General features: G+C 36.1%; 1 protein-coding gene across 1 annotated transcript; it reads right to left on the bottom strand.

The window, feature by feature from the left end:
• Positions 1–208: 208 nt before the first annotated feature.
• Positions 209–11,621, bottom strand: LOC116146209 (probable RNA-dependent RNA polymerase 1). The gene is given in 5 exon segments (XM_031431614.1): positions 209–1,063; positions 1,467–1,617; positions 8,954–9,846; positions 9,848–10,777; positions 11,118–11,621. Coding segments are annotated over 5 exon segments (3,333 nt in total).
• Between the last annotated feature and the right edge of the window lie 1,254 nt (positions 11,622–12,875).

Genomic DNA, 12,875 nt, shown 5'->3' with positions numbered 1-12,875 from the left:
AGAGAAATTTGTTTCTTTAAAAATTGTGCAAGGTCTTAAAACGTCACTTAATATGAAACAGAGGGAGTATATTACAACAATACACTTCCACCATAGAGTAAAGGAACTACAGTTGTTATTACACAAGCAGCTTAATTATATAGGAACAAGCATCATATGCAGAATGCAGATAGCCAGGTGCTGAACACCATTCAAATCGCTTCACCAACTAAAAGCGCAAGTCATTACTAAAATGGTTCACTAGCGATGAAAAATAATGTCCATCACTTGCTTTTAGTCGCTCATTTTTCTTTTTCTTCTTGATTTCAATGAGAGTGTCGTGAATACACCATGGAAAGCTGAGGAAATGTTCAGGCGTAATTCCTTCTTCGATGCAATGACCCCAATAACTATGATGGTATGCGACATAATACCATGCTGAAGCCTTTGCATATACATCTTTAGCATCAGAATTACTAGAACCTGACTCACTTGCCTTGTTGAACCAGGCCCTGGCTTCCTTTCTTATGGACCTTGTGGCAAAAGTAATTGCATCCAGATCTCTTCTCTTATCAAAACATTTTGCCATTTTAATGATGTATCAACTGACTATTTCAGCCTCAGTTTTGATTCCGTAATGCTTCATCAGGTTACTCAACCTACTATCATACTCGCATTTGTAGTAGAGAGCTTCACTGACATATTTCTTGAAACCATCTACTAACATATCATAATCAAAAGACGTCATTGCTACTTCCTTAGTGAAGGACTTGATTGCTGCTGTAGGTGGTGCAATGCCTTTTACCTCTCGATACAGCCTTCCCATCACACGCTCTGATTGATAGGTCATATGGTCAGGCTTATCCATGAAGTCTGGAAATTTCTTGACCCGTAGTTCATCTGGTATTTCTGCTGCCACACCTGTTTTCAGAAAATCCACAGCAATAGAGGATAGCCGGGCGAGCTGAAGACATTGCTTACTCCTTGCCTTCATTTGTTCTTTATCTGCGAACGCAACATGGGCATTACTGAGTCTGCCCAACGTGTCATTGACAATAAAGTCAACGAAGTACTCCTCAACATCCTACAACATAACAATATATATGTTAAGGCAAAGGAAAAGACCACAACAGATTACAGCATTGATCAAACACCAGTTGTATTAAAGCTCTAATCTGATGCATACTGAAATAGAATTCAAGGTCAATCTCATGAAATGTTTATTAGCAGGATCCTAATTACCAATCATAGACTCTCTGAAGCTATTGAGCTACACATGTAGCAATAGCAGATTTAGCTAAATTATATACTAGTTCATGGTATTACAGAACACTTTAAATTAATAGGATTTATTGTTGTGATGCCTATCTAATTGTAGTGTGCCTGTGGAAATTAAAATCACATAGAACAACTAGAAGTAAGAGTTGATTCAAGAATGTTGACTAAATAAATCTTAACATGCATGATGCTAAAAGATTGAGCAATACCTCAATCGTAAAATCACGACGCAAAACCTTAGCTAGTCCTGGATTATAATCCATGGGTGGAAACTGCTGTGGAGGAATGAGATCAGGATCCCAACATACAAAATAATTGTCTCCATCAAGATCACTCCCCGAACATTCAAATGGATGGGGCCTAATCAATAATGAAACCAGTGTCAGTTTCTAAATTGATAATCACGGACAACAATTGGTATAACCACAAAAAAAAAAGGGGGTTGTAAAATAGAATTTGGATACACAGATGTTGATGCAGTGATATTTTGCTGGAAATGTATCAAAATTTCAGTTAGGAGTTTGAAAGGTTTTCGGCGCCAATTGATCTTTGTTTCTACAGTGAGGCCGACGTGTTGGAGCTGCAGAATTTGGTATGTTTTGCTGATATGTTTAGGTGTGATTAAGACTTGTAATTGAAAGGCTTTGTGTATGTATTAGTTGGATGTTTAAGTTCAAATTCAAATATGTAAAATATCCTTGCAGAAGTTGTTGTAACAGTGGATATTTTGGGCTATCTTGTTGTATAAAGTCAAAGCTTAATGCAATGTTAGGATGAACCTTCTCTCTATTTCAGTTTCTCCCTTTCTTTTCCTTAGAATACTCCAACCAAAACACCTTCAAATGGTATCAGAGCCAGCTTAAAAACCTGAAAAACTCTTCCTCACACAATCAGCCCTTTACTTTGTCTCCAAGAACTCCATTTTACCTCCAAGAACTCCCTTGTTTCAGACCATTTACTTAAACCGATGGCTGCTCAATCAGCCTTGATGTCACTGCCAGTTTTTAATGGTGAACACTATCACATATGGGCTGTAAAAATGAAGGCGTTCCTCCAGGGTCAAGGCTTGTGGCAGTATGTAGAAGAGAATAGGTAGCCATCACAGTTGGGACCAAATCCAACTCTGAATCAGATTAGAATCTTTGAAGAAGAAGCTGCTAAGGCTCCAAGAGCCTTGTCCCATATTCATGCTACTGTAACATACTTTGTATTCACAAGGATAATGGCATATAAAACTCCAAAGGAGGGGTGGGACAAGTTGAGAGAGGAATTTGTGGGAAGTGACACAACAAAGAATATGCAGGTGCTGAACTTAAGAAGGGAGTTTGAGATGTTAAAGATGAAAGAATCAGAGAAAGTGAAGGAGTGTGTTGATAGGCTAATGAGTATAGTCAACAAAATAAGGTTGCTTGGAATGGAGCTAACAGATAAGATAGTTGTGGAGAAGGTTTTGGTAAGCTTGCTCGAAATGTTTGAGTCCAAAATTTCTTTTCTTGAGGACTCAAAGGACGTGTCTAAGATTACACTTACTGAGTTAGTCCATGTCTTGCAAGCTCAAGAGCAAAGAAGACTCTTGAGGCAAGAAGACACAAGTGAGGTTGCAATGATGGCAAATCACAAAGGCAAGCCTGCACAAAGACATAATAGGAGATATGCTGCAGATAAAAAGGGGAAAGAAATGAGTAATGGTCAGTGGGAAAAACCAGGTGAGATGAAGGAGTATCCACCTTGCTCTCACTGCAAAAAGAAAGGGCATTCTGAGAAGAGGTGCTGGTTCAGGCCAGGGATACAATGCAAAGGTTGCAAGTAGTTTAGGCACATAGAAAATGTCTGCAAGAACAAGGGAAGTTAGCCACCACAACAGGCACAAGTTAGAGAAGATCAACCGCAAAGTTAAGAGGTTGAACAGCTCTTTGTGGCCTCTTGTTATGCATCACAAATTAGCAATGAAACTTGGCTAATTGACAGTGGTTGCACCAACCACTTGGTTGTAGACCTGCAAAAATTCATCAAGCTGGACAAAGGCATAGGAGATGTTGTTGTCCAAACACAATCAGGTACTAAAATCATCCCTAATGTCTTGTATGTACCTGAAATTAGTAAAAACTTGTTAAGTGTTGGACAAATGTTAGAGAAGGGTTATTCTTTACATTTTCAAAATTAGTCTTGTGTTATATTAGATGGTGAGGGAAATGAATTGATAAGTGTGAAAATGATGGGAAAAGGCTTCCCGATTGAGTGGAAGAAACCTAATGATTTAGCATTAACATCTAGGCTGGAAGAATCAGAACTTTGGCATAAAAGGTTTGGCCACTTTCGTTATAATGGCTTCAAAGAACTTAGGAGCAAAAATATGGTTTAGGACCTGCCTGAGATTGAAGAGAAGAAGAGTCTTTGCAGTGCTCGCCAACTTGGTAAGCTTAACAGGCCATTTTTTCCTACGGATTAGGTCTGGAGAGCAACCGAAAACTCCAACTGATCCACACTGATGTATGCAGCCCTATGCAAGCTGAATCCTTGAGTGGAAGCAGGTATTTTGTGTTGTTTATTAATGACCTCACACGGATGACTTGGGTGTACTTCCTGAAGCAAAAGAATGAAGTTGCCGCTGTGTTTAAGAGTTTTAAGTTACTGGTGGAGATCAAACAAGGTTGAGTATCAAGGCTATAAGGAGCGACAATGGGACCGAATACATATCAAATGAATTTGATTCAATTTGCAAAGAATCAAGGATCAAGCATCAATTTACTACTCCATATACTCCATAACAAAATGGAGCTAGTGAAAGGAAGAATAGAACACTCATGGAGATGGCCAAGTGTATAATTGTAGAGACAAAGTTGCCAAAGATGTTTTGGGCTGAAGCTGTCAACACATGGGTCTATATTCTCAATAGACTCCCAACCAAGGCTGTTAAGAATCAAACTCCATTTGAAGCACTCCAGCAGTGAGTAATCTCAAAGTGTTTGGGAGTATTTGCTATGTGATGATTCCAGCAAACAAGAGGACCAAGTTGGATGAAAAATCAGAAGTGGGAATCTTTATAGGGTACAGCAGTCAATCCAAGGGCTATAGGATTTACATACCAGACTCTAAGAGAATTGTGATTACAAGAGATGTAAGGGTTGATGAGAGAGCAATCTGGAACTGGGAAGAGAAAAAGATTGATGAAGAATTCAGATCATAGCAGCCAATCGAAGACCTGATTGATGAGGTGAACTGAAGAGGATGAAGAGTTCTCGGTTAGACGAACCAGAACCTTGGTTGATGTTTATGCAAGGAGTAATATGATTGTGCTTGAACCAAGGAACTACACCGAAGCTGCTAAGTCAAAAGCCTAGAGAAATGCAATGCAGGAGGAGATGTCAATTATAGAAAAGAATAGCACCTGTGAACTTGTTGATAGACCTGGAAATAGAAAAGTGATCCAAGTGAAGTGACTTTTCAAGAAGAAACTCAATCCTAATGGATCGGTCCACAAACAGAAGGCAAGGCTTGTGGTTAAGGGGTTTGCACAACAACAAAGGGTGGATTTTTCAGATACCTTTGCTCCGGTGGCCAGGCATGACACTATCAGGTTACTCCTTGCTTTAGCAGCCCAATTTGGCTAGAAAATTTTCCAGCTTGATGTTAAATCAGCATTTCTAAATGTCTGGCTGAGTGACGAAATATTTGTGGAGCAACCTGAAGGCTCTCAAGTCAAGGGTAAAAAAGATAAAGTGTATCTACTGAAGAAGGTTTTATATGGCTTGAAGCAGGCTCCTAGAGCCTGGTACAGCTGAATAAATGACTATCTATGCAGCCTACGATATACTAGAAGTTCTAATAAGCATACATTTTATGTTAGGAAGACTGAAGGTGACTTGAATGTAGTCTCTTTGTATGTAGATGATCTGTTGATTACAGGGAGTAATGTTGAGTAATTGAATCAGTTTAAGAAGTCAATGCAAAGTGAATTTGAGATGACTGATTTAGGGGAAATGACATACATACTTCCTTGGTATGGAGATAAATTAGTCCAATGATGGGATTTTTGTGTGCCAAGAAAGGTATGCAAATGAAGTTCTTAAGAAGTTTGGCATGGAGAATTGCAAACCAGTGGACAATCCATTGGTTCCCAATCTGAAGTTAAGCAAAGATGATGGTGCAATGAGAGTGGATGAGAGAGGCTATTTATAAGCTTAATTCGATGCTTGCTATACTTGACAGCTACATGACCTGACCTCATATTTGCCTCTAGTTATCTTTCCAGGTTCATGAGTAATCCGAGTGAGTTGCATTTCAAGGTAGCCAAGAGGGTATTGAGGTATGTGAAAGGAAGTACCATGCTTGGTATTTGGTTCAAAAAATCAGAAAAGTTGAAGTTGTTGGGCTATACTGATAGTGATTGGAGTGGATCTCTTGATGACATGAAGAGCACCTCTAGTTATTTGTTTTACATAAACTCTGGTGCAATTTGTTAGTTGTCAAAGAAACAAGAGACTGTGGCTCAGTCCACAGCAAAAGCAGAGTATATATATGTTGCTACAACCGTGAATCAAGCCATATGGCTTAGGAAAATTCTTGTTGACTTAAAACAAAACCAAGGAAGTTCAACTCTAATTGTGTGTGACAACCAATCTACAGTTGCCAAGGCAAAAAATCTTGTACTTCACGATAGAACCAAGCACATTAAAATAAAATTTCACGCTGTGAGGGAAGCAGAATATAATAGTGAAGTTAGTTTAGTCCATTGTAGGGGTGAAAATCAAATTGCTGATATTATGATCAAAACATTGTCCAAAGCCAAGTTTAAAAATCTTAGGCTCAAACTTGGTGTTTCTAGAAAAAATATCAAGGAGGAGTGTTGATGCAGTGATATTTTGCTAGAAATACATTGAAATTTCAGTTAGGAGTTTGAAAGGTTTTTGGCGCCAACTGATCTTTGTTTCTGCAGTGAGGCTGACGTGTTTGAGCTGCAGTATTTGGTATGTTTTGTTGATATGTTTAGGTGTGATTAAGACTTGTCATTGAAAGTTTTTGTGTATGTATTAGTTGGATGTTTAAGTTCAAATTCAAATATATAAAATATCCTTGCAGAAGTTGTTGTAACAGTGGATATTTTGGGCTGTCTTCTTGTATAAATTCAAAGCTTAATGCAATGTTAGATGAACCTTCTCTCTGTTTCAGTTTCTCCCTTTCCTTTCTTTAGAATACTCCGGCCAAAACACCTTTAACAGATATAGGATGATTTAAGAATTTCTTGAGCTTGCACTGTATAAATTAAACTCACCGAGCAGGAAAAGAGAACATAACATATATTAGTAAATACATGCATGCAAAATGTATTTCATGTAATCTAGGATACAACACTATACTGAACATAAAGAATCTATATCCCTTAAAATTCATTGTTTTACTTGACTTATTTCAGCCACATAAATAAAGAATTAATTACTTTATTAACGTTAGAATTTAATACTGCTAATAAAGAGTTATTGAAGTTTAAATTTCTTGCGTCTCTCAAAATTACTAATATTGGAATGTTTTGTCCTAATCTAAATAATGGTTTTACTGCTACTTGTACTAATCCTATGTGTAAAAATTTATAGTTGTTTTGAAAACAAGTTTTTGTAATGCAAGCATCCAAAATTTTGTGATAATCGAGCCATTCTTTGGTAGGGACAATTTCTAGACTCTTTAATTTGGTAATAGTATTTATCTTGGATATTGAAATGTTTTTTAATTTACTAATATCTTTTATTAATGGTGGATTGACAAATTCAAATGTTACTTCTTGTCCTAAAATATTGGTTGTAATTCCTTTATTGGTTACACTAAAAGGGTAAATTTGAGTGATAAAAGGTGTACCTAAAATAACGTCTTGATCTAAATCTTTTGCTAAAATAAAGGTATTTTTAATGCAAAAATTTTGTATACAAATATGAGCATTAGATAATTTATAATTAATGTTTAATTGTTGACCATTTGCTCCATATAATCTTTCTTTTGTCTTTTCATAATATTTTGTTGGAATTAATCCTTCTCTTATACAGTTTTGATCTGCTCCAGTGTCTACTAGGGCTTGTGTAATAATATCTAATTCGTGATTAATATTGATCCTAATGTAAACATGCCATTTTTGAAATTGAATTCTTGAGATTTCATTAATAAATGCTTCTTCAGTTTCTTTAATCTGTAATCCTGATTTTGAGGTTGATGGTTGTCCTACAGTTTCTTTTGAGGCTTTTAAACATAATAAATATGTTTGTGATTTCAATATTATCGTTTTGCAATTCTTTAACTTGATTTTTCAGAATATTAATTTCTTCTTGTAAATCACTTAGAGTAACTGTGTGGGTTTGTCAAATCTTTTTAATATGTCTTTTAAGTTATAAGAATCTACATTTTTGTTTTTCTTCGGATAAAATTAATTCTTTGAGTTTTAATAAATATTCTCTTTTAATGTTTCATCTTGTATTTTGTCAATAATATCTAATAAAAATTCTTTTGATTTGGTGATAACGTTTATTGACTTAGGTCTAGATGTTGATATCATATTATTGATTTCATTGCACAGTAGCATGGCCCCATGCAATCAACATTATCAGAGTCTTGTGAAGACTCACTCATTGAAAGACTTGTGTGGGTTTGTCAAATCTTTTTAATATTCATTGAGTAATAGAAAAGTAATTGAAAGACTTGAAGTCAAGTTAATAAAACAAAGTAAATGCAAAGACTATTGTAAATAAATGCAAAGAAAAATAAGTCAAGTAAAACAATGAATGTGTTGAAGAAACTTACAACTTTATTGCTTTGATAATTTGTAACCGAGAGGAACACTCTCTTCTCAAAGTGTTTGAAAACTTAAAACTTAAATTTTTTTGACTTCTAAAAACTTTCTAAAAACTTTCTCCAAAACTTGAAGTTTACAACGGAAGTGTCAACATTTATACTACAACAGACGGAATTCAAAAACATTTGAATCCATTACATTATTGCAATAAGGTTTCTTTATGATATTATGATCAAAACATTGTCCAAAGCCAAGTTTAAAAATCTTAGGCTCAAACTTGGTGTTTCTAGAAAAAATATCAAGAAGGAGTGTTGATGCAGTGATATTTTGCTAGAAATACATTGAAATTTCAGTTAGGAGTTTGAAAGGTTTTTGGCGCCAACTGATCTTTGTTTCTGCAGTGAGGCTGACGTGTTTGAGCTGCAGTATTTGGTATGTTTTGTTGATATGTTTAGGTGTGATTAAGACTTGTCATTGAAAGTTTTTGTGTATGTATTAGTTGGATGTTTAAGTTCAAATTCAAATATATAAAATATCCTTGCAGAAGTTGTTGTAACAGTGGATATTTTGGGCTGCCTTCTTGTATAAATTCAAAGCTTAATGCAATGTTAGGATGAACCTTCTCTCTGTTTCAGTTTCTCCCTTTCTTTTCTTTAGAATACTCTGGCCAAAACACCTTTAACAGATATAGGATGATTTAAGAATTTCTTGAGCTTGCACTGTATAAATTAAACTCACCGAGCAGGAAAAGAGAACATAACATATATTAGTAAATACATGCATGCAAAATGTATTTCATGTAATCTAGGATACAACACTATACTGAACATAAAGAATCTATATCCCTTAAAATTATCCATGCAAATCAGTTTCAGGAATATCATAACATGAAATAAAAGACTTTTTGAAAAACAGGCTTACCTTTCTCCTTTTGCTGGGAAAACCACGCAATCGACCATGTGGTGCAAAGCTGGCACGTTTACAGCTTTTAAAACACGCATATCTCCTGGATGGAGACATGGATTTTTAGCGACTACCACCTCTCCCTCACAAACACTACGTTGACCTGATTCATGTCCACGAGGCTGGGGGGAGGAACTATCAGAAAATTGACTACATCTTGAGTGAGAATATTGTATAAAGACCTGTCCATATTCTAACGTCTTTGTCTCATCCAAAGTTCCCATCATATTTCGTCCTTTGGGAAGAAATATCCTTGCTTTAGTTCGCAAGTCCTGTAGACTTGATGCGCGGAATGTCTGTAGCATCAGTGAGAGAAACGGTTCTGCATCTGGCCTATAATCACACTTAAGCATTTCCTTGAGAACATTTGCACTCTCCCCTGTAGACATCAATCCAAGTGCCTCAAGTGCCCTTGAAGGGTCTGTTAAAATAGCATCTAATTGAGCTATGGCCTCTCTCTGCTTCCTTTCCAAAACATCATCTTTAATACCAAGAGTCGACAAGAGTGTGATCAATTGGCGATTTAGAAAATAAGACTGATATTTGCTATTTTCCAAAATATCTAGACTAGTGCTGTCTGATTCGTATTTGAACATACTGGGTCTTAATGATAACTTCACTGGAGAATTTGGATCAATAGCTACAACACCTTTGAACCCACCATATCGAATTTGGAATGCAGATGGAGTATAGCTTGTGAAACCACATTTTTTAGCCACTTCTTGTGCTAATTCGGAAGATATTTTCCCGATCCCATCGGAGAAAACATATTTAATTCCATTTCTTTCATCTTTCACATCAGGAATACTTTCGGTGTCCTTCCTGTCAACATGCACAGCTACCCTGGATGGATGCACTCAAAGACTGACCAAGTCTGGCTGCATATTCTGCCACGTTCTTCATCTTACGAAAATCACCCAGGCTCTCTCTAATATCTGCTGCAGTAAGCCCAGGTCTAGATGCAAACATCCATAAAGTATTCTCTCTTACTTGACTATTTGAGAAAGCAAGAGTTTCAAACTTCTTGTCTCCTATGACTATGCCATTTCGGAGAATTGTTAGTATCCTTTGATATATTCCTGTACGCCTTTCTTCTGATGTCCTAGGAGATAAAACTGTTGAAAACAATTTACCCATATCCTCATCAACGAAAGAAACTCGAAGAAAATTGTCAATGTCATCAGAATAACTGCGTAAGACACGATTGGAGAGACTAACTTCTGGACCATAAAAGTATATTTTGGTGGGGGTTACCAAAACCTTGTGCACGTATACTAACCCATCGTCCAAGGCAACGGTAGGCGATCCAAGAACTGGCTTAGACTTAGAGTAGTTTCTGTATTGATCTTTGAGCCAACTTACAGGGTCATAGCAGCATTCTCTTAGATTTAACAGCTTCTCCAAAGCATGTTCTATGAATGCTATATCTATTCCGCTAACGAAGCGAAAGAACTTGATATCAAGTGCTGGCCCGGGAATACAACCATGCTGAATCAAAGAATTGATTTTGAACAAGATCCTAAATGGCAAGTCAATACCTTGGGGTGGACTTAAAATCGAGACAATATCAGAATTGCAGGAGAAAGTAGAACCTTCCTGTAGACTGAACTTCCCTGGACTTTCCTTGTAGAAAAAGAAATCTTTCAGAACTTTTGGAACATGGCCCCTCCCTGGAAGCTCCAAACACATTGCAGATGATTGTCCAATGCAGGAGGATGGAGTAAAATCAATTGTCCGGTCCCAGTAGATATGTCTCTCATAAATAAGTGGTGAACCATATAACTAAAAAAAAAAACAGAGACATGGAAATTGGTTTACTAATTAAAAGAAAGACATTGCTAATTTAATGCAAAGAAAACAAGTTTTGACATATAACATCCAAAAGAAGCCAAGAAAATAGAGACATGACGGAACAAAATTTTACATTTAAGTGTACCAGGTGACATTTTAATTACAGTAACTATTAGAAGATAAGTAGAGTTATTTTAGAAGAAGGCCATGTTCAGAAAGTCTCACAAAGGTTTACGTGTGCAATAGACATGGTGAACATTAAGGTAGCTCTACTCATGTCTTATCATATGCTAAAACAAATAATCACAATAATAAGTTTTAGGTAGCAAACCTAGATGACAAGAAATTTCATAGATTGACCACGAGGGCGTTTTAGCTCAATCTGCAAAATTGTCTCATAAGAAACCTTGAGCTTATAATCCACAGAATCATATGATAGAAAGAAGCTAAAATTTCTGAGATCCGAGTCCAATTTTACAGAAACATTTTTCTGTGACCAGAGCACAAAAAACTTCTCCTCTGAAATTTGGCAGCCAAAGTTCAACGTTGCATTGTCAATCCTGTGCTGAGGTGAATTGCTATCACGGTCCAAATACCAAGCTTGCAGATAAGAATTCTCATACCATATAACTCTTTTATCAGCCTTAAAGATGATCAACTCTGCGGCTTCCATGGTTGTGAATTCAACTATGGCATATGCCCTTGAACCTTTATTTTGCCCAACTTCTACTACATCAGAGACTGTTCCTTTACCCGTAAATCTCTCCACAAATTCCTTCACTTCTTTTGCAGGCTTAAAGGAAGCAAACCCAAACAATTTGATTGTCTTATCCATTTCGTCGAAACAATTTCAACTGCAGTTCCATATCCAAAACAAAAGTTAGCAACTCTAATAAAGTTATTCTAGGCATATATATTACACATGAACAATGTTGAATCCAAAATGAACTTTCTGAAGCCATATCCTAGTAGTTGCTTTCTTATAAGCCATCAAAGTCCTAGGAACTACATGTTATCCACTTCATTTCCACATTTATTTATAAACTACCACTTAAAAACCTTGTCAATTTGAGCTAATTGTAGAAAAAAGAACATCATTTCTTGTCTGTAGGTTTTATCTAAAACAACATGATAGAAACATTCTCGAGTTTCATTTAACCAGTTTTCCAAAGCAATTCATCTATGCCGCACCCATACAAAAAGGAACTAACAGACTGATTTAACAAGGTAGAGAAATGAACAAGACTCAGAAGAACTCTTAAAACAAAAAAGAAGGCATAAAATTCACTGCAACATATAAACTAGCTCATACATTCAACAAAGTAATTTTATGTGAAGTAAAGAAATTAATGAAAGAAAGAGAGAGAATTTAAGAAGAGATTTACTTACAAGTGCTTGCAGAAATATCAATAATCAATGTAGACTCTCTTGCTCTATGAGAATCAAATGGATGATCAAGTAAGGTATATGTATAGAACAAAAACAGTAAACACTATTACTAACAAAATGTGTGTCTATATATTTCCTCGTCTTACAAGAGTGACCTGAAAGAAACTGTGAGTAGAAGGAAATTTTCCTTTTGGAAGACATGCTTTTGCTGACATGGGCATACTGTATATGACAAGTTGGGTCTCAAACTCCCATGTGACTGACACGTTTCAACATCTTATTGACTAATAATAGACCTTTCCTATGAAGTTGTTAATACAATTACAAATATTTTATATACTGAATGTGAAAAATTGCATGAATGAATGATTAACTACGCGGTTTTGAATACTTTAAACGAAAGTGAAGGAAAGAAAGAAGTTATTCCAAATATATGGAAAAGAGAGCCTGGCATTGACTGGTTGAAAAAGCGATACCCCACAAACAAATGAAGACGCTTCCCCGTGCTATAGAAGGGAAGAAGAGTAGTGGGTGTGGATTGGATGCGTGTTTCATGCCAGCGTCTTCCAATGCTATTTCTAGTTGAACAATGTTTCAATCAAAGTATGAGTAATAAAGACAAATTCTTTTGGTTTAAAAAAGATATTGTTCATGTTTAATCCTATCATATGTGTTCTCACAAGTTAATGTATGTATCCAA

Source organism: Pistacia vera, unplaced genomic scaffold (genome assembly GCF_008641045.1).
Source record: "Pistacia vera cultivar Batoury unplaced genomic scaffold, PisVer_v2 Contig474, whole genome shotgun sequence".
Taxonomy (NCBI): domain Eukaryota; kingdom Viridiplantae; phylum Streptophyta; class Magnoliopsida; order Sapindales; family Anacardiaceae; genus Pistacia; species Pistacia vera.
Note: the sequence above shows the minus strand (reverse complement) of the source record. Positions and strands in the feature narration are given on the sequence as shown.